The sequence below is a fragment of the Carettochelys insculpta genome, chromosome 2, assembly GCF_033958435.1.
Source record: "Carettochelys insculpta isolate YL-2023 chromosome 2, ASM3395843v1, whole genome shotgun sequence".
NCBI classification, from domain to species: domain Eukaryota; kingdom Metazoa; phylum Chordata; order Testudines; family Carettochelyidae; genus Carettochelys; species Carettochelys insculpta.
The window spans coordinates 65,038,728-65,062,466 of NC_134138.1; the positions used below are offsets into that span (position 1 = coordinate 65,038,728).

At 46.5% G+C, this 23,739-nt stretch overlaps 1 protein-coding gene across 2 annotated transcripts in view; it reads left to right on the forward strand.

Moving 5' to 3' along the window:
• NCOA2 (nuclear receptor coactivator 2) overlaps positions 1–10,570 on the forward strand; it is a 271,933-nt gene extending 261,363 nt beyond the window's left edge. For both annotated transcript variants that reach the window (XM_074987101.1, XM_074987102.1), the window contains one exon: positions 6,833–10,570. In XM_074987101.1, coding sequence (XP_074843202.1) covers positions 6,833–6,844 — 12 coding nt within the window. In that variant the 3' untranslated portion in view covers positions 6,845–10,570. The remainder of the gene's footprint in view (positions 1–6,832) is intronic.
• The last annotated feature ends 13,169 nt before the right edge of the window (positions 10,571–23,739 follow it).

Sequence of the window (23,739 nt, forward strand, 5' to 3'; positions counted from 1 at the left end):
TAACCTCTAGTGTTCCCTTTATCTTTCATCCAAGCCACCACATTTTGTTTATTCTCACCCTTAGAAGAATTGACTTGTTAGACTTTATGCAGATCTCCCACGAGAAAATAACGTGCATTAAATATTAGTCATTCCTTTAGATGTTTACTCTTGCCAAACTGTTGCCTGCGCAGAGTCTCCAATATTGTACACCACATCACACGAACGTCATAGCTGCTGAAGGGAGTCTGAAAGGTGGTTGTGGACATCCCAGTATGCTCAAACAAAAAGGCAGAAGTTATAACCAAGACCCACAGCTCCTTCTGTCTTAGTTTGTCCTGTGTACATTTTGACAGATCCAAGAATTGTTGATCTCTGACCACTTACAATTTTCCCAGCAAAAAAAATTCACTGAAATTTCTCTTCAGCATTAGCTCTATTCCAGTGAAGCAGGGAAGGGGATGAAAAGTAAAGGCCACATCCTTCAGCAGTGGAGGTTGTGTGTCTTGGGATAAGCAGCTCTACTGAATAAAGATTTCAAAGTGAGCCTCTTGGTTGAGAGAGCTGAAAGATTGTCCCTGCTTTTGAGATCTTCCTTCTTTAAAAGCACGTCATATGGCTCTCACGCTGTTGCTGGAAACATCCCACTTAAAGCTGGATTTCTTGTCATTGCCTGCAGTTGTGAAATAACAAAAATCAGCGAAAAAGACCTGAAAACATACTGCACTGATAGGAATTGCAATAAAGATTAAACACAATAGCAAAATTTAGAAGTGAAACTTCACTGTTCAGAGGCCAGTGCTTTGGAGACCAGTCATAAACTGGAGACTGTGGGAGAAAAGGAGCAGTGTGCCCCTCTGTACACATACATGGAAGACCACAAGTCTTTCAAGCACTTCTGGGGTTCATGTCAAATGGTCCATGACTATAAGTGTGAAGAAGAGGCGTCTCCTTGCCCTTTATACACACACACGTCTTCCTTGTCCTACAGAACGCAACATCTAAGGGTACATCTGCACTAGCTGGGACATCTTTCAGGGTTTGATTTTGTACACCCAGTGGGGTACACGAAATCGAACTATCGGGTCAACAGTCAACCCCTGTACTCCTCATTCTTATGAGGCATAAGGGAGGTCAACTGCACAGTTTCTCCTGTCAACCTTCCTTAATGAGGACAGCCAGGTAAGTCAATCATAGATATGTCTTTTCCAGCTACGCAATTGCCGTAGTTGGAATTGCATATCTACGATCAACTTTAAGGTCTAGGGGGAGTAAGGAGTACCAAGACTGTCACAGGACAAAACGTAGGTTCATAGTTAACAATGGGTCAGATGAGAGGATTATTGATTATGAGAAAAAGGATTACTTGTGAAAAGCCTTCTGAAAAGCCACCTAGTAGAAGCAGGGGAGAGGGCATGTCGTGGGAGAGAACGGAAAGCTGAGAATGGAAAAAGAAGAATAGGGGGAAAAGGGTAAAATGGAAAAGTAAATCTTAAGGGTGGGCGAGATAAGATGGTGGGAGGGCCTTATGCGAGGATGATGAGGTTAGATTGGCAGTTGTAAGAGTTCCAAGAAGAGATTCAGATTCAAGATAGTATGAGCAGAACAGTGGAAGAATTTTGGTGCTGCCACTTCCAGTTGCTGAATAACAGGGCAATAGCTGAATAGCTAAAATATGACTAATAGAAGTAGGTACGTAGTATTGATTTTAAATGTGGTTCTTCTGTCATTAAAACTCTGAAAGTTATACACGAATTTTGAAACTGTTTAAGGTTTTAGCTTTGTTAGTAATCCTTCCTCTGAAACATGAACTTGAACTGCAGTACTGGTGAAATGGCCACTCCATTCCACAGAAGGCTGTGGGAAGATCAACTTTTTCTCTGGTCACAGTTTTCATTTTTACATATGCCTGTATAATATAACATGCTCCAAATAGAACATATTTTCAAAAATACAGGCTTTGCAGTTCAGTCGATAGCTAAAGAAAGGTTTAAGGTATGTCCGACCCTCTGTCCATCATGCTTTTAATCAACTGCCAAATATACAAATAAATGCTTCCATCTGTAATCTTTTGAATGTCCCAGAGACTGAGCTGTAACCTTAGTTCATTATAAACAGGATAATCTTTAAAAAATGTTCTGAACGCTTATACAATGTGAAGATTGTAAGCCAGGTTTGGCTGTATTGGGAGTCTACTAATCAAGAAATGAGACATGTTTCATTTCAATACATAAATTACAAAATTCAGAGTGCTTCACTTACAGATCTAATTTCTAGCTGAAGGTTACTTAATATTGTTTCTCTTTGTTTCGCTATGTTAGGAAATAAAACTTTTAAAGCTTTTAAGATGCATGTAAATATTTAACATGAACCCCTGTTTTCAAAGTGAGTAGAATGTGGAGGATTTTCTGTCACTTTCTAGGCACAAAATATCCTTGATTTATACCAAGTATCCTTGTAATGCTGTTGTAATTAGCACAGATTAATAATGCATAGTCTGGCCATTAAAATGTGTATTAACTAACTTTAGATAGTATAGAAAAAAGTCTAAACCTAGTCCTGTTTAAAAGCATTTCTTTTCTCATCTCATCTCAGCTTACGGATTTTAGAAAGACACAGCTTGATTTATATCCAAATAACTGTATTTCTATAATTAATGATCTTCAAGGTTTCCAAAGGAACTCTTTCTTGTATCTCAGTCATAAAAAGTCACTGAGTATTTTTCCAATTAAAATTTGCATCAGTAACTGATATTTCAATGAACTTCTAAAGGACTGTTGAGAACAAAAAGGTGTTATATTAGTGGGTGGACTTTTAGCCACTGTGAGAAGGTTTGCTGCGTGTGCGGAGGGCTCTCTCCCCAGACCACTGCTAAGCACCATTGACAGATCAACTTAGTCACATCTCTTTTCATCTCTCAAGATGTTGGACAGCCTTATATATCCATATATATTGTATAAGTTGTCTCCTTTCACAAGTATGTTCTTTCATATTCGCACAACTTACTTTGACTTCAACCCTTGTACTCTGCACGGACCATAGGTCATCTACAAGTGTCCTCCACTTCACTCTGTCTCAGGTCAAAACGTCTAGCTGACTACAGGAGTACCCTGTTGTCGTCATTCATGCTCAGTAGATCTTCTCCACATTGTCTGAAGTCTTCCTCTTCTGCTTTTCCTTGTGAGTTCCATATGAGAGATTGATGGACTATGCTGGATGATGTTTTTCTGAGGGTGTGGCCTACTCACATGGCTTAATCTTTATTCTGTCAGAATGAATTATACTCATTCTCTGCAAAAGTCCTTGGGTGGCGTTAGAATAAATTTAGCCCAGTGTGGTGTACTTTTTGTGATTTCTTTTTAAACCCTCACTTAGCAAAGTGGCTACACCAAAAGTTTATTGACATGCACCCATAGTGTGCTAATACTGTAATGCAGTGTATTCTGGCACTGTGTACTAAGAATAACCACCTAAACATAGCTCATTCCTAAGAGTCAGGGCTGGAATACGGGTGAGAGATCTGTGTGATACTTTCTTTCAGTGCATTGTATAGATGTTCATAGTTTGATCACCTGTGCTCTTGGGACGACTATAGGCTCCTCAGGCTCAAATCCTCCTCTCTTCAGCTGTACCCACAAGCCGGGCTGGGGTGATGAACAGACACAAGCCCAGGGCCCTGGCTGTAAAGTTCCAGGACACAGGTGGCCTGGCCTAGCAGTCCCAGTCGTGCTGATAGCCCCAAGTTGAGGTCAGCACACAAGGCAGTAATCAAGCAAGCAGGGACCGGGGTAGTCACTAGAGCTGTGACTGAGAAGCAGAAATCCATGTTTGGTTTGGGTCAGAGACTAGTGCTCAGGGTTAGTTACCAGGCTGAAACCAGGATTTCACAGACTCATAGGGCTGGAAGGGACCTCAGGAAGTCACCTAGTCCAGCCCCCTGCTTCAGGCAGAATCAGCCCCCACTAAGTCACCCCAGCTAGGACCTTGTCAAGCCAGGACTTAAAAACCTCGAGGGATGGAGAATCCACCACCTCTCTAGGCAACGCATTCCAGTGCTTCACCATCCTCCTGGTGACGTAGTTTCTCCTCATACCTAACCTATACCTCTCCCTCTTCAACTTCAGACCATTACTCCTTGTTCTGTCATCTGACACCACTGAAAACCATTTCTCACTGTCCTCTTTAGAGCTCCAACCACCTCATACTTCTTTGACTGTGCCAGGGCCTCTAATTCTTCTTGTTTGTTCCCTAGGCTTCTGGCATTAGTGTACAAGCATCTTAGAGAAGGGACCGATTGGCCCACTTTCTCCTCTTCACCCAGGAAACCCACTTGATTGTTCCCTCCTTCTTCCTCACTTACCTCAGGACTTGTCACCTTTCCCCAACGAACCTAGTTTAAAGCCCTCCTCACTAGGTTTGCAAGCCTGCCCGCAAAGATGCTCTTTCCTCTCTTTGTGAGGTGGATCCCATCTCTTCTCAGCACTCCCTGTTCACAAAAGAGAATCCCATGGTCAAAGAAACCAAATCCTTCCCTGCTATACCACCTACGCAACCACGCATTTACCTCAGTGATTCGACAATCCCTACGCAGACCCCTTCCTTCCACAGGGAGGATAGACGAGAACTCCACTTGTGCACCGTATTCCTTGATCTTCCTTCCTAGGGTTACATAATCCGCCGTGATCTCTTCAAAGTTGCTCTTAGCTGTATCAGTAGTTCCTGCACGGAGAAGTAGGAAGGGGTAATAGGCTACAGGTTTAACAGTTTTTGGCAGGGACTCTGTAATATCCAAGATTCTAGCTCCAGGCGAGCAGCAAACTTGCCGGGATTCTAGGTCCGGATGGCAGATAGATGACTCCGTCCCTCTTAGGAGGGAGTCCCTGACCACCACCACTACCCGTCTTTTTCTCTTAGGGGTGATGGTCATGGAACTCCCAACCCTAGGACTGCACATCCCCTGCAGGAAGCAAGAGTTGGGCTGGGGTCCACAGGCTAACAGACAGAAAGCAATGTGGAGTCTGGAAGTGGGCTTAGACAACTTCCTTGAGCCACTGTCTAGGGCTAACTAGTGTGCCTAACCAGTCAGAGGGCTGCAAGGTGCTGTGGCCCCTTTGTACTGTACTACTTGTGGTGCCTAATTTTCCTGGTGCTCCTGGGAGGTGGCACAGTGAGAGTGGCAGCTGTCCCCGGGTGCAGAGACCCACGTTCCAACCCCATGGATCCTTACCCTAGCTCTCTGAGTCATGTGCTCTTTTCAGACCGTGAGCTTTCTTTGGAAAATTGTGTGTTTAGCCCTCACGGCTACAATGAACAGTTCAGAAAAGTGACTCAGAGCATGTATGATGCAATGACATCTGGCTGCATCGCTAGACAGCCTCCAGGAGAGGGAGTAGCAGCACCCACATGAGCCAAGGAGGAAGCTGTATAGCCCCAAAACCAAAAGCAGACCAGCCTTCTGTTTCAGGGAACCCAGGGCAGGTCAGCCACTTAGATCTGCAGGTTTAGCTTCCCCCTCAATGGTTTAGCTTCCCCCTCAATGGTTACTCTCAAAGGGGTACCCTCAAAGGGGTACTTTTCAGGGTGCCACCAATTCAAGGTATCAAAACGACATTACATTCTCATCAGATTGAGCAGATCTTCATTCTTCAATCAACCCTCTGCTTCCCATGTGCCGTTAGCTCCAGTGGCAAAATTAACAACATTGGTGTTTAAATTATTGTAGGTGACTATTTTTCTTAATACCCACCGGAGATAAATAGTGTGTTGTTTCAGGCTTTCTGCACGTTGGGGCAAACATCACAACATCACTTTGCATGTGCTCAATGTTTTCATTGTTTTCTTCAAAACATAAAGGATGGACAAAGCATAACTGAAGTCCAAGGTAACAGACGCTGAGAGACCCAACCAGTCCCAATTTGAGTCCTGCTTAATCTGCCAGGATGTTTTGGCAGAAGAGACCCTGTACTCTGTGCCATGCTAGTTGAAACCTTTCCTTTCTCTATCTCCTTTTCTATTAATTTTATAATGCTTTAAAAAAGTGGAACATCAAAGAAATCATAAACAAAGGGATCTGATTACAACCACAGACGGTAGGGATGAGAGAAACTCTCTCACCAAGCCACCTTGTTATCCATAGTCTCCAAATGTTTGGAGATCCTAATGATTACGGTGCTTGCATCATTTAGTCAAATCAGAGTGGTTTAAGGGTGTGATCTGACTTGTGCTTGTGCAGGCAGACTCCCTTACTGGCACTTCTGTGCGCACGAGCCTGAAAGATCAAAGACTATACAGTATCAATACACACACACACACACACACACACACACACACACACACACACACACACACACACACACACACACACACTTCCATATTTAGTCAACTAAAAGCAAATCTATAAGGCCACCAGAGTTTCCATCTGTCCCTCTGTGCATGCGTGCATGCATGAATCCATGTGTACATAAACAGAGATTTAGCCACAGTCCAGCAAAACTCTAAAGCATTTGCATAAGTTTGAGTCTGTGAAAACTCCCACTGATTCCAACAGAAACTACTAGTGTTTTAATGTAACATGCCTGCCTGGGGGCTAAAAGGGGGCTTTAAAGCCCACAAGACATATACTGCAAATATAAACACCCATTCAACAGTTCTGAAAGTTTGGCTGCTTCAGTGCAGTTTGAGCATGACTTGTAGTTTGTGTATGTTGACTGAGCTCTGCAGAGGTGGTTGGTATTTTTAAAGGCAGGGTATGTGTGCAGTCTATTGTATTCTTAACTGTCTTCTCACTCTCCGTGAAACGCTTGGAGATGATTTATTGATGTCTGTTTCCTCTCTTTTTAATGTTTTCCTTCAGAAATATTGCTGACCTCGATGGTTTCTGGTTGCTCCTTTCTTCAGTTGCCTGGGTTCACCAGCCCAAAACACTTACCAGTTTGAAGACCTGCATCTCTTTGTTTTGACCCGACTGACCTGCCAGCCGGTTCCACTGGAGCAAGCTCAGCTAAACGCTGCAGACGGGATTCAGCTCTGCATCCCAGAGCGGAGTCAAAACAGTTGTTGCTGGAAGAGCAGCATCTTCTCCAACAGTCTGAAGCTAGCGTACAGACCGTTGCTCAGTCTGTTCACTGCATTCACCTTAGTGCAACTTAGATCTTTCCTGCAAAGTAAATGTTGACAGGCAATTTTCATAAACCATGTCAGACTGAATGTATTTAAATGTGTGTATTTAAGGAAAAATCATGCGTTTGTTCTGTTCCTGTTTAGTTCTAGACCTCAAGTTTCTTGCTTTGTTTACCCTGGCTACTCAGTCTGGTGCAAAGGATTCAATTCTGTCTGAGAATCAGTGTTTTAAACTAAGGCCCGCATTTTGAGGGTGAGAGTGGATTGGACACTAGTGAGTGTGTGGTCAGTGTGTGGGGAATAAGCAGCTCGTCGATTGGTTTGATTTAGGAAAATACAGAGATGCTGGACTTTTGTAGATCACCATACAGATCAGTTTTGAATAGGTTTAAAATTGTGAAGCGGGCTAAAAAAATTTTGTGAGAAAGCTGTTCAGTAGGGGCTTTTTTAGTTATTGTTTTGTTTTTTTTTAAATATAGTACAAATCATGAATCCAAAAATACAAATTTGTTACATTTTTATGTAATTAAATTCCTGCCTGACTCTCTTCACCCTCTTTTCTTCCTCCACTTCTACTAAGAGGACAAAAAAAACCAGATAAGCTTTTCATTTCCCAGGTGCATTACCTTCAGTTTAGACTGTACTTAAGCAATTGTTGAACAATGAATTCCAATGAGAACGCATTTATTGGTGATGGTAGTGGCAGAATTGGGGCATAATATTAAAATGAGCAAAAGGCACCTGCTTTAAAATGGTAATTTCCATTCCCTCTCCCCTTAGCTGGGAAAATTATTTGTTTAAAACGTATGGCAGATATCAATACAGATCTAACCATCATGTGTTTTTAATTCTTTTAAAGCAGTGTGGACTATGAGGAAGTTTTGTAAGGTACATGAAATCCACTTTATATGTAAACAAGCAATAATTTAAGTTGACAAGTGTTTTAATTGTATAATTTCTTGTGAGGTATACATGTTGTGGAGTTGATTCCAAATGAGGTACTTCAGTATTAAATGAGATATCTTCATAGCCGTGCGTGTCTCCTGAAAAAGTGTTTTGTAAAGGATCACAATGCCTTGATTAGACCTAATTTGTAAGCTTGAGACTTTTCAACTTGTGATTCTTCTCATAAAGTCATTTATCTAACCTATATTATATGCAGCCACTGTAGGAACCAATTCTTGATTTTTATATGTTTATATTCTTTCTTAATGAATCTTAGAAAAACTGTTGTTAAACAGCCACGGTTAGGGTGGCTTTTTTTTTCTTGCCCGCTGTGGTTGAAATAATCTTTTACTAAACTGGCATCAGTTTCTGAGGACTTGAAATACTAGGAAATTGATGATGTTTTAGACCTCCTACTTTTCTTCTGTAACCCTCAATCCACACACTTTCTTATCTGAACTCAAATTTTTTATGTCCTTTCAAATGCAGTGCATTTGATAATATCTCATCAGTCATGCCTTTTGGGAGTGGAAGGCTTCTTTCCTCGTAATTTGATTATTTATGGTGGGGGTTAAAATGTACAAAATAACTGTTGCGCTCTATACAAAGCTGAAAAAAGTATGTTAAAAATTATATGAAAGAGGTGTTTCCCATGGAAGGAGTTTCCTGAAAATCAAGGAAATCCATTTGTTTCCCACTCAGAGGGTCTCATAACGCACGAGGAAACAGCGCTTTTCTGCAGTCACTGTTTTGTATGTCAAACTCAAAAGTAAATATTTAATCAACTGAGCCATCATGTTTAGCTCTGGTGAAAACTTTACAGTAGTTGTCAGCCTGAGCTCCATAGCCTCATTAATATGATGACATTTTTATTAGACATGCATTATATACCTGATTTAAATTTATTTATATAAGAATTGTATAAATTAGAGGGGCTTTAACTTCACACAACACAAAATGTAAATGAGTTTTAAACTAATTTTGTTTGTATTATATTCCTTTTCAATGCTTGACTCTAGCATCTTTGAATAGATTAATCTTTTTAAGAGTGGACAAAATTAGTAGTTTAAATTGGTCTCTTCATGACAGATCTGCAAGCCTTTATATTCTATTTTCGATTATGATACTTCATTGGACATTACTGTTTTAAAAGGAGGGAGATTATGCCTAGTACTCTGGCTCACAATTAGGTTCTGGTGTTTTGAGATTTTGACTAGCTAATTAAAAAAGAAAAGTGAGTGAAGAAATCTGCGGATCATATTGATCACTTATAGAAACAAAAATAAAGAGCCAAATCAATTCTCTTCATTATCAGTATTTCTCATTCTGTACACGGGAAATTTGTTGGAGAAAATACTTGGATTTTGTTAAACAGGACAAATAATCAGTGTTCTACTTATATTACTAAATGTGAAAAGTATACATACATAGACTTGGTCATATGACCCACTTAAGTGTTCATGTAATGTGGTAAGTTTAAAAAGTGAAGTGAGCTGTTTTGCTACAATGAATTAATTTGTACTCAAAAGTTTAAAATTTCATCTCATACCAATATCCCTTTTGGCCTGTGTTAATTGAAAGCAATGTTTTTGCTGTTTATACAATGCGTTTTTTAATGTGTTTAAAAATGGAGTTCATATGGGCTTAACACATGAAATGGGGGGCACAGCTCCACTTGCAGAACCCAAAGATACACAATCAGTTTTGAAATGCAACTTAAGCCATTAATTGTTGGTGTGAATTTCAAGTTTTCTAGTATTTGTATGGTAGTATGCTGCCGAAGAGCAAAAGCATTCTCTGCACAAAAGAAAATTACTGTAGTGGCTTTGATTTTAATTAAAATTTTCTCCCTGCTGTTTCTTTGTAGACTAAAACAAAATCTTTTTGGTTTCTTACTACAGGTAAAGCTATGTGCAAGAACCTCAAAATGCTAAAATCTAGCATAATGCCTTAGATCTGTTTTTAAGTCTTGTATATTCCTACATAGCTGTCTGATGTATTATATTTGTATAGTGAATTGTGTACAATTTTGGAATAAGTGTATCATCACTTACCTTTATGTTGCTGAATAGAGATGGACACATTTCTTCAAACATTTACTGTCATTTAATTTTTTTTCCCTTTTTTGTCAGTTGTGGGTTTTATTTGTACAGTTCCTCATAAAGTTGCATCTGAGATATGTGTATATGAAAAGATTATACAAGGGTAAAATTAAGCAATATATAAACTATGGTTCTTCAGGAGAAAGCTTACAGTGTTTCAGGTTGTGATTTATTTTCAAAGCGGAGTTGACTCTGAACATCACCTTGTTCACCTGCATTGATGTTTGTATTTCTAGTGTGAGCAGTTTATGCAAAGGTAGATATATTCAGAGAAATTTTAAATACATTTATGCAAGTTAATATTGCTTTTGCTGATGCTATTTGCTTATTTGATGTTAAATAATGCTATTGTAAATAAAGAATTATGTTGTTATTGCATCATTTAATAAATTTTAATGCCTTCGGGATTTACATGGCTTTAGAGATTTCAACGTGTTTCTGTTGTGTCTTCATTTATTCAAATCTGCGTGTTGATTTTGAAGTGACACAAGACAATGGATCAATCTAATTTTTAAAAGGAACAGTGGTGGCTTTTTTCATTTTAATAGTCTTATTTTTAAATTTTCAAGGGGATTTCATGGCTCATACCTGACAACCCTTTTATTCCTAGAACAATGTTTCGAGTCCTGCCGAGGTTGGACTTGACTGAAAATCATTGTTTTTAAGTGGCCCATTTGTGATGAGTTCCTTATCGATATTTCTTTGCATCACTGTTGGCAGTAACTGGGTACCCGTTTTGTTCAAGCAGAGGTCAAGGATGAATGGCACAGCATTTTAACCAACAGAAGGGGCCTTCCTGGAAAGGGTAAGGCGTATATACTGGCAGCGCACTATCATTCCCCCTGCTTTACCAGATACATAAACTCAGATATTTTGTGGATATAGCTCATTGAAGGTCTCTGTGTAGAATAAAAGACAAAGATGAGAGTTCTGATTGTTGGGACATTATATCAATTCTTTCTAGGAAAGAAGTGAGAAAAAGTGATTACTTACATTAAACTGAAACCAAGATTAGCAAACTTTCTATATTGGGCCCCACTTTTCTTCTCTGCAGTTATCAAGATCCCCCTCCCGCCTGCCTAATGTAATCAAAACGGATGGAAATTTCAGTTGTTGGTATAAAAAGAACCCCTTTTGGCATGTGTAAAAAAGTAAGTACATAGAACATAAAAACTATTAATCAGTATATAAACGTGAACACACGTACATAAAAACAGTAACACATTTCAACAGTTTTAATGAGATAGATGAGCCTGAGACCCACCAATTATGTTGCACCCCTCTGATGAAATTTCACATATACCCCAAGGGGGCCCGACCCCCACTTCGTGCACCCTTGAACTAAAACATTGCTGTAAACACTGACGGAGTACTTAATATACAAGCAAGCAATGGCATCCTGTTTCTATTCTTGTGAAAGTACTTGGTTTGAACAAGAAACACCTTGCAATATTCTTGTCTGGGCTGACATTGTTCCTACCGTTTTCCTCAAAAAGAAAAGAAAAAGTTGTGTGTGTCATTTTATAGCAGTTTGAGAAGAAGCTATGCCAAGTATCTATACGTGATAGCTACCGCTACACTAGCAACTGAAATGTGCAAAATCTGGCACTCTTTCGAAATTGCACTTGGAGCATCTTCACCTAAAACATGCTCTGCGAAAGAAAATTGGAGGAATGCAGCTCAGGTTTCGAAAGCGCTCTTCCAATCCTGGATTAGGAAGAGTGTCCCTTACTGAAACGCTCTTTTCAAAAGAGAGCATGCGTAGATGCTCCGCGGTCCCCTCTTTCGAAAGAGGAGTCTTCTGTGGTGCCTGCCAGGGAGGACTGCGGAGGCTCCCTGCATGTTGGCAGCAGGGCTTCATGGTGTGTGCCTCCGGCTGCATTTAAAACTCCATGGTCCCATAAAGTCCTTTGCAGGAAGCTGAGAGTGTGCTTGCAGCAGCTCATGACTACCCCCTGAGGATTGATCTACAGTGCTGGCCAGCAGCCAGCCTCTGTAGCAGGCCCAGGGCTCCCCTACAAGCCACCATAGGGCTCTCAGGACACAGGCCAGTTCCCACCCCTACCCCACCCCCCCAAAAAAAGTGTGACTTCCTGGACTGAGCCTGAGCTGAGGGACCTGCTCTGGCTCTGGAAGGAAGGAAGAGGAGGTGCTAAAACAGATGGCGGGGGGGGAGAGTTGAAATGTGGCAACTTTCACCCACCTCTCACAAGATCTGGCAACCTGAGGCAGCCTGCACACAACCCTGACCAGCTCCGCAGCAAGGTAAATGAGCTGCGAGAGAATTGTGCCCATGATAGGGACTCCGCCGCCCACATAGGGACAGGTCCCATGACCTGACCCTACTACCAGGAGCTCCACTGTCTCCTGGGGCCCAGGAAAAGCCCCCCCACCACCTCCCAGGCCCCCTATCCCTCCTGGATGACACAGCAGATGCGCCACTCTCTATGGCTGAAGAGGGGCCTGGAATATCAACCTGCTCCACCGTGACAGACACTGAACTGGCCACCAGCGATCTCCAGCAGCAGCACCCAGTGCCAGCGCCATAAGCAGCACATGTGAGGAGGCGTGGGTGGGGCAGGACCATAAACTGGGAGTTGCCCACATGGCTGGGGAACCCCACGGCACATGCGATGCACCAAGTCTGCCTGCTTCCGGATGGGGGAAGGTGTCCACGGGGGAGTAGGGGGCATGTCGATGGTACCATAACTAGGGACTGACTGTGTCTTTTTATCCTTCTTTTTAGCCACGCCACAGGAGAGCCCCAACCCCTCCATGAGCCAAAAGTAGGGTGGTGCTTCCCTGGGGCTCTGGGACCAGGAGCGCCTGCAGCCACTGCTTCCTTGGGGCTGGGGGGGAGGGGGACACCAGTTCCTCGGGGCTTGGTGCAGCCAGGAGGATCCACCTCTCCCCCACCCCCATATATGCCTATCCTGTATTTGGAACAGGGAGATATGGTCGCCCTATCCAAGAGAGCGAGGAGGAGAAGTAGGAACGTTCCTCATCCCCACCAGCGCCACAAGGGACATGGAGGAGGAGGGTGTGCTGATGCAAAGGAAGGGATCTGTCGCTGAGTGGAGGTTGCGGAGTGGCACCTCCAAATAGACTGTGGCCCCTATGTGTGGCAGAGGGAGGTATGGTCTGACTTGCTAGGCCACCTGAGGGTTGTCACAGTGGTCCTGAGGGAGCATACAGGGTTCCTGACATGCCTGCACCTCCCCCACCACCGCCCACACTCCCACCCATGACCACCCCTGCTGCACACCCGCCCGAGCAGGCCCTCTCCTCTGCCCTGCAACTGCACTCCAGGCTGAGCCTACTCACGCTGGCCCTGCCTCATGGCCCTACCTCCCCATGCTGCCTGCCCCTTCGCAGCCTTGCCAGGGACTGTGGACCAAAGGTGGGAGGGGAGCCTGAGGTCAGCAGGGCTCACAGCCATCCACCCCTGCCCCGGAGTAGCACCCCCATTCTCCCTCCTGATTGAGGTCCCCCCTTCCCCCTCTCAGTTAACCCCCTCCCCACTACTGGATCTCCCCTCTATACACACAGCCAGTTTAGTCCATCCCAATCCCATAATAGTTCCCCCTTCTCCCCTCACAATTATGGTCCCAACCTCCCTACATCCTGGTTGTGGTCTCTCCCTCTGCACTACCAGTTAAGGCCCCATCCCCAGTCTTGGTTCAGAGCTACCCTCACCTAGGCTGACCTTGTATATAGTTTGCTCCCGCTCTCCACTATAGCTCCTTTTGTTATATTTGTAAATCACGCAGTTTTCATTAATCTAGAAACCTTCATTTTTGAACCACCCCTGTCCCATGCTCTTGGTGGGGTGACGGTGGATTGTGGGTAGCTGTGGTCACAGTTGCTCACATGCAAATCTCTCTTGAAGTGCCCCTCCAAATGCAGACTCCCTCCCATTGGGACTGGAGGCTTGGGGCGAGGACCAGCTGTTCAAGGGCCAGGCTGTACTCTGCCACCCACCATGGGGGGCATGCCTCACCCTTGCCCTCCACAGTATTGTGGAGGATGCAACAGGCACCCACCACCTGGAGGAAGTTCCATAGCCCAACCACCAGGCATGTAAGGAGGCACCACCACTGGCCCTTCAGGCACCCGAAGGCCCACTCCACCATCTGTTGGGCCTGGTTGAGGTGAATGTAAAATGCCCCCTGAGAGGGACTGGGGTGGCCAGCCTAGGGACATATCAGCCAGGGAAGCAGGGGGTAGGTGGTGTCTGCCACCATACAGAGGGGCTTGGTCACCTCCCTGACCTGATCTCCCGAAGGGGGACATATGTCCCAGCCTCCATGCGGTGGCAGAGCTGGGAATTATGGAACACACAGGCGTTGTGTGTCCATCCCATCCAGCCCATATAAATGTCCATGAGGCAGCCCTTGCTGTCCGCCAGCGCCTGGAGCACTACCGCCTGGTAGCTTTTTCTATTGAAGGCTGCGTTCCTGGGTACGGATGGGGATGTGCCTAAGGCACTGAAGCAGTCTGGGAAGCCAAGCACAGTGAATTCTGTGATGGCCACATCCACATCCCCCACGCAGATGACCCTGTGCAGCAGCATCACATTGACAGTGTGCATAACCTATGTGGGAGGGAGGGGGTGTGGTCTCATGAGGGCATGACTGGGACACGCCCCCCTGACTCTTCACCCACCCCTTCTGGGTAACCTTTGCCCTGCCTCCCTTGGCCACTTTCCCCCCCCGGTCCACCTCCTACTGCCCCACCCCTCAGTGTCCTCCTTGGCTGAAATCCACCCGACCCCTCCCTGCATGGGGTATATAACACAAGCTGCCTTACCTCCATGACAACAGCCCCAACGGTGGCCTTGCCCACTCCAAACTGGCGACACACAGACCGGTAGCTGTTCCCGTGGCTAGCTTCCAGGTGGCAATCACCAACTGTTTTTCAAGGGGTAGGACAGGCTTCACGTGGGTGTCCTGAAGCCTCAAGCTGGGGACAAGCCAGTGACAGCTCCATCTGCCTGCTCATTCAGAAATTCTGTAGCCAATGAGCATTGTCCCAGTCCACCAGCACAAGCCACTCCTACCAGTAGCACATGCTGAGGTATCTCCAGAGGCACTGGGGAGCTTGGGGCGGTGCTGGTGGAAGCCTAGGTTGAGTTGCTCCAGGGCCCCGGCAGGAGGGATCGCCCATGTGAGGAGCTAGAGGACAGCAATGGCAAGGTGGCTGCCTTTGGTGTGGAGGATGTCCAGCTTGATGACAAGGAGCTGCTGCTGCGGGGGAGTCCATCAGGACAGGCTTCTACGCACCGTCCTGTCCATGCAGGGGCACTGTGGGGCTTGTCACAGCTCTGTGGGTCTGGGTGAGTGTAGGACAGGGATGATTGGGAGGGGCCCTGTAAGGCAGTGGCTGGCTGCAGGCCCTGGAACAGCTTGGCAGCCATACCATGCCATCTGGGGCATTTCCTGGCCTGTTCTTTCAGAAGAGCGACCATGGGTGCGTGGACGCTCCCTTTCGAAAGCGCAATCCACCTTCGGTGCGCGTGGGTGCGCTTTTTCAGATGACATCAGCCGGACGATCACCTTGTGAAAGAGCGCTCTAGTGTAGATGGAGCTCAAGGGATTGCAAGCCTGCCACCCATTTAAAATGTTCAAAACGTAACAAAAGAGTGAAGGATTGTTTTCCTTTGCTCCCAAAGAAATACATCCATGAGACCAATGGACGTATTTTTACGTACAAATCAGATGCGTGCAAATGACAAAGAGGAAAATTTACCCTCATCCTTGACTCTTATCAGTGTAAATTAAGTCCCACAGCTCAGACTTTCCATCCTAGTTGAACCAGATTTTGCCACTCATTCGCACTACAGCACCTGGTCTACACGTTGTCCGACTTTCTTGAGATGAATTCAGAAGTCCGTACCGAAATGGCTGCGACCAGTGACCACCTGAATCCCGCCTCTCGTCTCTGAGCCAAGCTAGTATTTAGAAGATGGTTGGTTTTATTATGTTCGGACAAAATTATGAAACATACTAAAGGAATACTTGCCTGACTCCAAAGAGGCTGAATGGTTTCTAATTGGCCCTAACAGGTTATGATTAAAGCTGTAACAGGTTATTTGTCACTGATACCAATTATCATATAAAAATCCCTAAAGGCTGTACTAAGCTGCATTTCTAAAGCAGCTGCACATATGATGCACTGCAGCTGTGACTATCTGCTGCCACAGTTTGTACTTCCCTAAACTGGGACACTCTCATCCAGTATTATCCATGGTCCGGGATTCTGTGACCAGGCAGGCTAGCAGCTCATGGCAGCCCTGGATGCCAGCAGTCCCAGCTCCCATCCCTAATGCGGTTGCTGCAGCAGCCCTGGAAGTCCTGTCTCTCAGCCCTGGCATGGTGGCCGTACCAGGGGGACTGGTAGCTGGGGCCACAGTGTCAGCCATGGTGGAGCTGGGAGCCGGGGCCATGGCAAGGCTCAGAGCCAGCGCTGCTGGAGCTGGGAGCTGGGGACCCCTGGAAGCCAGGGTCATGGCATTATCTGCCATGGAGCTGGGAGCTGGGGCTACCAGGGCTGCAGTAGAGCTGGGAGACGGGGGCCAGGACAGCCCAAGGCAGGGCTGGGAGCTAGGGTGGGGGCAGCCCAACTGGGGCCAGAGGCAGGGCAGGCAGTCAAGGCCAGAAGTGGGACCAGAAGCACCGGTGGGAGGCTGCAGCAGGGCACCACCCCGGTCTGGCAAAATCCCTTGTTTGGGACCAGCCTGGTCTCAAGGGTGCCAAACCAGGGACGTCCAACCTGTAGGTCTTTAAAGTAGCTGCTTCCCATCTAGGCTACATCCTTTGCACAAGTGGGGGGACTGGTCTTATGGCCACAGTCTGATGAAGTAGGGAGAACTGGATTCTCTTCCAGGCTCTCACAACTGTTGTGTGAGGGTATCACAAACCCTCTGTGCCTCAGCTTCCCCATTTGAAAATGGGACTAACAATGCATATTTCCCAAACTTTGGAGGTACTGTGAGACTTAATTCACTGATGTTTGCAAAGTGCTCTGAGACCATGGCTGTGCTGCAGGGCCATTGTTATGGCACTGTAGCTAGGCCACCACTGTAGTGTGCCTATATACAATTTCTACACCAATGGGAGGGTTTTTTTTCCATCAGTGCCGTTAATTTAGCTAGCTCCAGGGAAAACAATTCTCTTATTGACCTGCGTCTATAGCAGGGGTCAGCAACCCCTGGCACAGGTGCCAAGAGCGGCACACAAACCGATTTTCATCAGCACGCCAGGCGGGAGCTCAGTCCCACTCCTCCTCCCCATGCAGCCGGGAGCTTGCTCAAAGCCATGCCACCTGTGGATTAGCAAAAGACCAGCTAATGCTACCAACCACCACCTAAACCAACGAAAGGTCCTGTGGCACCTTATAGACTAACAGAAAAGTTTAGAGCATGAGCTTTCGTGAGTTAACTCACTTCTTCAGATGCAGAAGTGAGTTAACTCACGAAAGCTCATGCTCTAAACTTTTCTGTTAGTCTATAAGGTGCCACAGGACCCTTCGTTGCTCTACAGATCCAGACTAACACGGCTACCCCTCTGATACTTGACACCTAAACCAGTGGTTCTTAATCTTTACTGCAGCCTGCATCCCTATGGGTCTCAAAATATGCTCTCGTGTCCCTTATCAAAAATAGAAATGGGGGGACCTGTACACTTTTAAATGCATATTAAATATATGTAAAAGGGTTTTATGTTATTATTCACAACAAATAATAGCACGACAGGCATACAAAAATACGCAAGTACAACCCAGATATGTTGTGGAGTTTTGCTGTGGAAGTAACTGTTACCAATGCCCTAACAGTTAGCGGCTAACTGAATTCATACATAGGTTTGATCAAACAAAGTAGTTGTACTTACGTGCCTGTGCTTAATTTGTGTTTTCAATGATTTACCTTCTAAAAAAATCTGGTATGTCTCAAGCACCCAGAAAGGGCATCATGTGCCCCCAGGGGGAGTGTGCACTCCAGGTTAAGAACCACTGACCTAAACGGTAAAGCTCTGAATCTGTATTTATTTATGAATGAAGCTGTTATAAGTAGGACTATCAGTGACTTTAAAAAGTATCACTGGCACTTGGACTGTACATTAAAGTCAAAAGGTCAAATTTCAACACTGCGCCTTGGAAAGGTTGCTGACCCCTGGTCTACACCGATGGTTAGGAAAAATCACTACTGTACACAGTGCAAAATTTTTCCCAGCTTGAGCGACACAGATAGGTTGTTCTAATTTGTATGTGTTGATCAGACCTGAGTTTCCTAGGTATTAGGTATTATAGAAGTGCACAGAAGCATTATTTCTGACATGTTCTCTGCTGGGCAGAGAAGGAAGCACCCCAAAAAGAAGTGAGTCCAGAAGGTACTTGTGGGACTGCTCCACCCAAAGGGAAGGAACAAGCCAAAGGGAGGTGGGTGAGTGTTCTCTGAACAATAAGGTCTACGTTAGCTACAACCTCTGTCTGGACTGTCCTTCATCTGTGCAATTGAGACAAAACCTGGGTTTTGGTGAAGGAAATCCTTCAGGGGCCATTTCAGAAATAGTGCTGGTAACATTTTCAAAAAACAAGTAAGTCATTTTTTAAGAAGTAAAGTAATTTATGAAGCATTTTTCTTAAAAATTTCCTAAAAAAATTAGAAATTTCTGACCAGCTCCAGTCCCTCTGAAATCAATGAGGTGAATTAAAAAAAAAATTAACTAGAAAGTATACAACTGCATCCCAAGAAACAAACTCTTGAAAGTTTTTCAAAAAGCATTCGAATTACTTAGCTGGCAATATTTACAGGTTAATATAGATGTTATAAACACACTGAGCTGAAACGCATTTTTGAACTTGCACATAAAAGCCTGGCTTAATTAAAAATGGTAACTGGGAAAATATTTTAAAATCAAATTGTTGAGATGTTTAACTCTGATAGCTGGATACTGGTGCTATTACTGGCAGTGTGTTTAAGTCCAGTAATGTGTGTAGTGCTATAAATCAACATTACAATGTACAACACAGCCTTAAGTCTGTAGTGGCTCTGACACACAAATACTGTAAGACTGGGCCCTAAAATAAGATTAGGTCTTGCCCCAAACAGCACACAGTCTAGCTTCCTAGTGTGCTTACTTGACTCACAAAGCAGCCTAACTCCTTTGGAGAAACACACAAATAATCTGTTTGCACACGTAGGTATTATCAGGACCAGGTTAAGGGCCTCATTCTGTTGCCATTTAATTTAGTGGGAAAATACCCAATGAGGTCAATGGAAAGGGACTGACATTTCCTGAAAGGTGGTGATTGCTCTCAATTCCTACTTCTATTAGCATTTGGGAGGAAGCTGGAGGCACTAGAGAAAAAAAGATGCTGAATGACTAATAAGGGAAGGAATGTGACTGTGCACAGGGCATGTTATAAAGCAATGGGCTAAATACACACTTACAAAAGAACAAGAAGTCGTGTGGCACCTTATAGACTAACAGATATTTTGGAGCATAAGCAAAAGCCCCACTTTGTCCTTGACGTAGCGGGTCTTGCTCAAAACAGCTTATGCTCCAAAATATCTGTTAGTCTACAAGGTGCCACAGGACATCTTGTTGTTTTTGAAGAGACTAACTCGGCTGCCCCTCTGATACTTACAAAATAGGCCATTCTAGTTTTTTCCCCCCTGGAGACTAGTTGTTTAGTTTTACTGAGTATGTTTACAATGGACACAAACCTCTGCATGGGCAATGCCTCAATACTCTGGATACATCTGCCTTCTATCAATGCCTTCTTGTGGATGGAAGGAAGTCACTGGCTGGCTCTGCTCTCCTGCTTTCCATCAGAAGTTAAGATTTTTTCATATTGTGAATAACAACAAATAATGAAAATTCTGGATAATGTCCCCAAACTGTTATCTGGAAGGCATGTGCTATTGCAGCAAGCCCTTTTACAGGAAAAAAGTTACGGTCAGGATCTCTGAACAGTGGATGTAATTATTTCTTTCTGGAAAATTAAGCAAGCCAAATTAACTAAAGGTGTGAAAAAAGCATATTAAAACTTAAATGTCAAGTCCTTTTAGCCAGGGGCCATTTTTTACTCTGGCTATGTCTACACTACACTGTTGACAGAAATTACTGTCATAAGAGATCTTCCGACAAACTTCTGTTGACAGATTGCTGCCAGGCAGCAAAGTGGATTGCAAACGCCATGCCCTCTGTCGACAGAGAGCAGCTGGACTACCTGGACACTCTCTCGCTAGAACAGCTAACCGGAAACACAGCAGATGGGGTGCCCAGTGACCTGGAAGCCCTGTCCATCGACAGCGGGCCCCTGGGAGCATCCACATGGCTGTTTTGTCAGCAGATTCTGTTGAGACAGGCATTCTGCCTCACAGGGGAGAGGCAGAAAGCTGTTGACAAAAGTGACGTTTTCTGTCACTTTGCTGTCGAGAGAACACATTTTCAGTGGGGACTCTCTACTAGTTTTTCCACAACAAAACTCTCTAGATTAGCCATAGCTTCTGTGTTTGTACAGCAACTCACACAGGGGGGCCCTGGTGCATGTCTGAGGCTCCCAAATGCTACTGCAAATAAATAAGAAAGTGCATTAAACTTCTGGGTGAAATGTCTAATTCACATGACATGACAAAACAAACTGAGGCCACTTAGCTGCCGAATGGCAGCGTTCACAGCAAGGGTTTAATGTGCTGTAACTGTGGCACTTTACATTCACACCTGTAGTTAATCCAGCTTAACTGTTCCTGAGACCTGTTCTAAAAGTTAGGCCAATGTCAGTATGGCACTTAGGGGTGCAAAAAAGTCACACGTGTCTGAGTGCGGTGGTTAAGCCAACCTCACCTCTGGTGTAAATGTGGCTAGGTCAATAGAAAAATCCTTCCATTGACCTGGCTGCCACCTCAGGCAGAGAGAGAGCTGTCCTACACAGATGGAAATTTCTCTGCTATGCTGCTACAGCAACACCACCACAGTACTACATGTAAGATACACACACAGACTGTAGCTGAATCCTCAGCTGCAACTGGGGCATTTATGTGCAATGCCCATCTGTAGCACTCTCAGTATGGCTTGGTCTTATGGCTGAGTGACCTGGGTCACTGGAATCCAGGTGGACACAATTACTGATCAATGGCTGACCAAATCAAGGGCTAATCACTCTGGATTCTGCATAAGAGATTATGAAAGTGGCTCTTGGTGGGGCTACATTCCTTCAAAGGCCAGTCTAGACATCTTGGCTTGGCCAGCACCTTGTTTCCTTGCACCCATAACAAAGCTTTGCTTTTTGGCCTAGACGGGCAGGACTCCTGCTAAATGAAGCACTAACTTTCCCGCTCCTAGTTTATTCTAAAAGAATATGAATACCAGGGGAGCTGAAACTGGGGATATGAAAGCCCATTTGATTAGTTAATGGGTTAAATGTTAAATTTAACCTGCTAATGGATGGCAGGGGGGCAGGGAAGCTGCTGCACACAGGGGCACCCCTGCCTGTGGCACTCCCAGACTGGGCCCTCTGTAAACAAGGGCTGTTCCCCCTGCACCGGAATGTTCCCCCCAGTCACAGTGAGCTAGGAAGGGCTGGAGCAGCTCCCTACGCCAGCCCCCACCAGTTAACCATAATTAGTAAGCCTCGTCTGCTTAGGGCAAGCCTTGCCGGTTAACCCGTTACACATCAGAGGGGTAGCGAAGTTAGTCTGTATCTTTGAAACAGTCCTGTATTGTGGAAAAAGCACCTTATAGACTAACAGAGGAAGTTAGACTGACCAAGCAGGTCTTTGCCAACCAGAGCTGATGCTCCAAAATATCTGTTCCTCTGTAAGGTGCTGCAGGACTCCTTGTTGTTTCAGTTCAACGTTAACATCCCTGGTTGGAATGCTTACACCATGAAACCTATGGATCTGACAGGAATAAGCTATACTGGTGAAGTACCCCTATACTGGTGTAACTGCATTCACACAAGGGTAGGGAGACCAGGACATTTTCCAAAGGCAAAATGGACACCACGCTCCCCCTCATGCTCTGCCCCACCTGCTTGTTGGTCAAAACTGAGCACTTGCCTGGTTGCCAACAGCAAACTGGACAAATGTCCACTTCTGCCAAACGAGCTGGGCCACCCAGGACAGGGCTTAAGAAAAGGGAATGTCCTAGTCACCCTACCCTTGTGTGAATGCAGTTACACCAGTACAGAGGCACTTTACCAGGTACAGCGTATTCCTGTCAGATCCATAGGTTTCATGGCGTAAGCATTCCAACCAGGGATGTTAATGTTTAGCTGAAACAACAGGAATCCTGCAGCACCTTATAGAGGATCTAATATTGTGGGCAACGACCTGCTTGATCAAACTAACTTCCTCTGTCCCCCTGGGTCTGCCCCAGGCAAGCTCATCACTTCCTTCATTATTTTGTTAGTTTTTAAGGAGCTCCCAGCTTGCTGTTTGGTTGGGTGAAGATACACTCACGCCTCTCATAGAGCTGGAAGGGACCTGGGCAGATCACCTAATCCAGCCCCCCTTTTGGGACCTACCACCTCCCTGACATCCAATTGCCCCAGCTCCCTAAGTGGCCCTCTCAAGGACTGAGCGCCCAACCCGGGGCTCGCAGGCCAATGCTCACGCCCTGCCCTATGTCTCCCCCTGCGCGGCTCCCTCTCGGGGACCAGCCCGGTTAGGGGACGAGCTGGGCGGGGGAGGTAAGAGCCACTTCCCGGGCCAGACTGTGGAGCGGCTCCCCAAGGGAGAGCGGGGCTGGGAGCGAATCCCAAAGGCCGGGGGCGGCGGGGCCCTTCCCGAGGCCAGGGGCTGCCTTGCGCCTGGCGGATTTGCCGCCCCAACCACAGGCGAGCCCGCCTGGCCACGGCCCCGAGCGGCAGCTCCCGCGCGACGCCCCCGTCTCCCCGCCCCGCCCCGCCGGGGATGCGCCGCGCTGCGGGGGTGACAGATCCGGCCGCCGCCTGCCTGGGACCCCGCGAGCGAGCGGCCCCGGGGCGGGGAGGGGCGGGGCGGGGCGGGGGAGGGGCGGGGGGCCCCGCCGCCTCCTTTAAGGCCGCCCGCCCCGGGCTGCGCCGGCCAGGGGCCGATCGGAGCCGCGCGCGGCTGAGCGGGAGCCCCGGGGACCCGGTGGTGAGTCGCAGCCGCGGGCGCGGCAGGGGCGCGTGTGCCCGGGAGCCCCGGAGCCGCGGTCCCTCCCCTCTGACCGCCCGCCGGACCCGGCCCGACCCGCGCGTCCCCCCCACCCCCGGCTCGGCCCTGGCCCCGGCCCCGACCGAGCCGCTGTGGGCCCCGGGGCTGGAGCTGGCGCTGGGGGTCCCCGCCCGGCACGGTGCCGGTGGCGTTCGCCGCTCGCGCGCAGCCACTCACCGCCCTGGCTCGGGCGGGCTGCTGAGATGCAGGGGCGGCGGGGGCCGGGGCTGGGCCCGCCAGGGCGGAGCTCGGGGCCACCCCTGAGCCCGGCCCGGCCCAGCAGCTGCCCCTGTCTCGCGGCGCCGGCTCTTGCTGCGCTCCGCCCCCCGGTGCCCGCGATCGCCGCCCCGCCGGGCCGGGCCGGGCTTGTAACTCCGCCGCTTTCCCCCTGCCCAGGTGCGCGCTGCC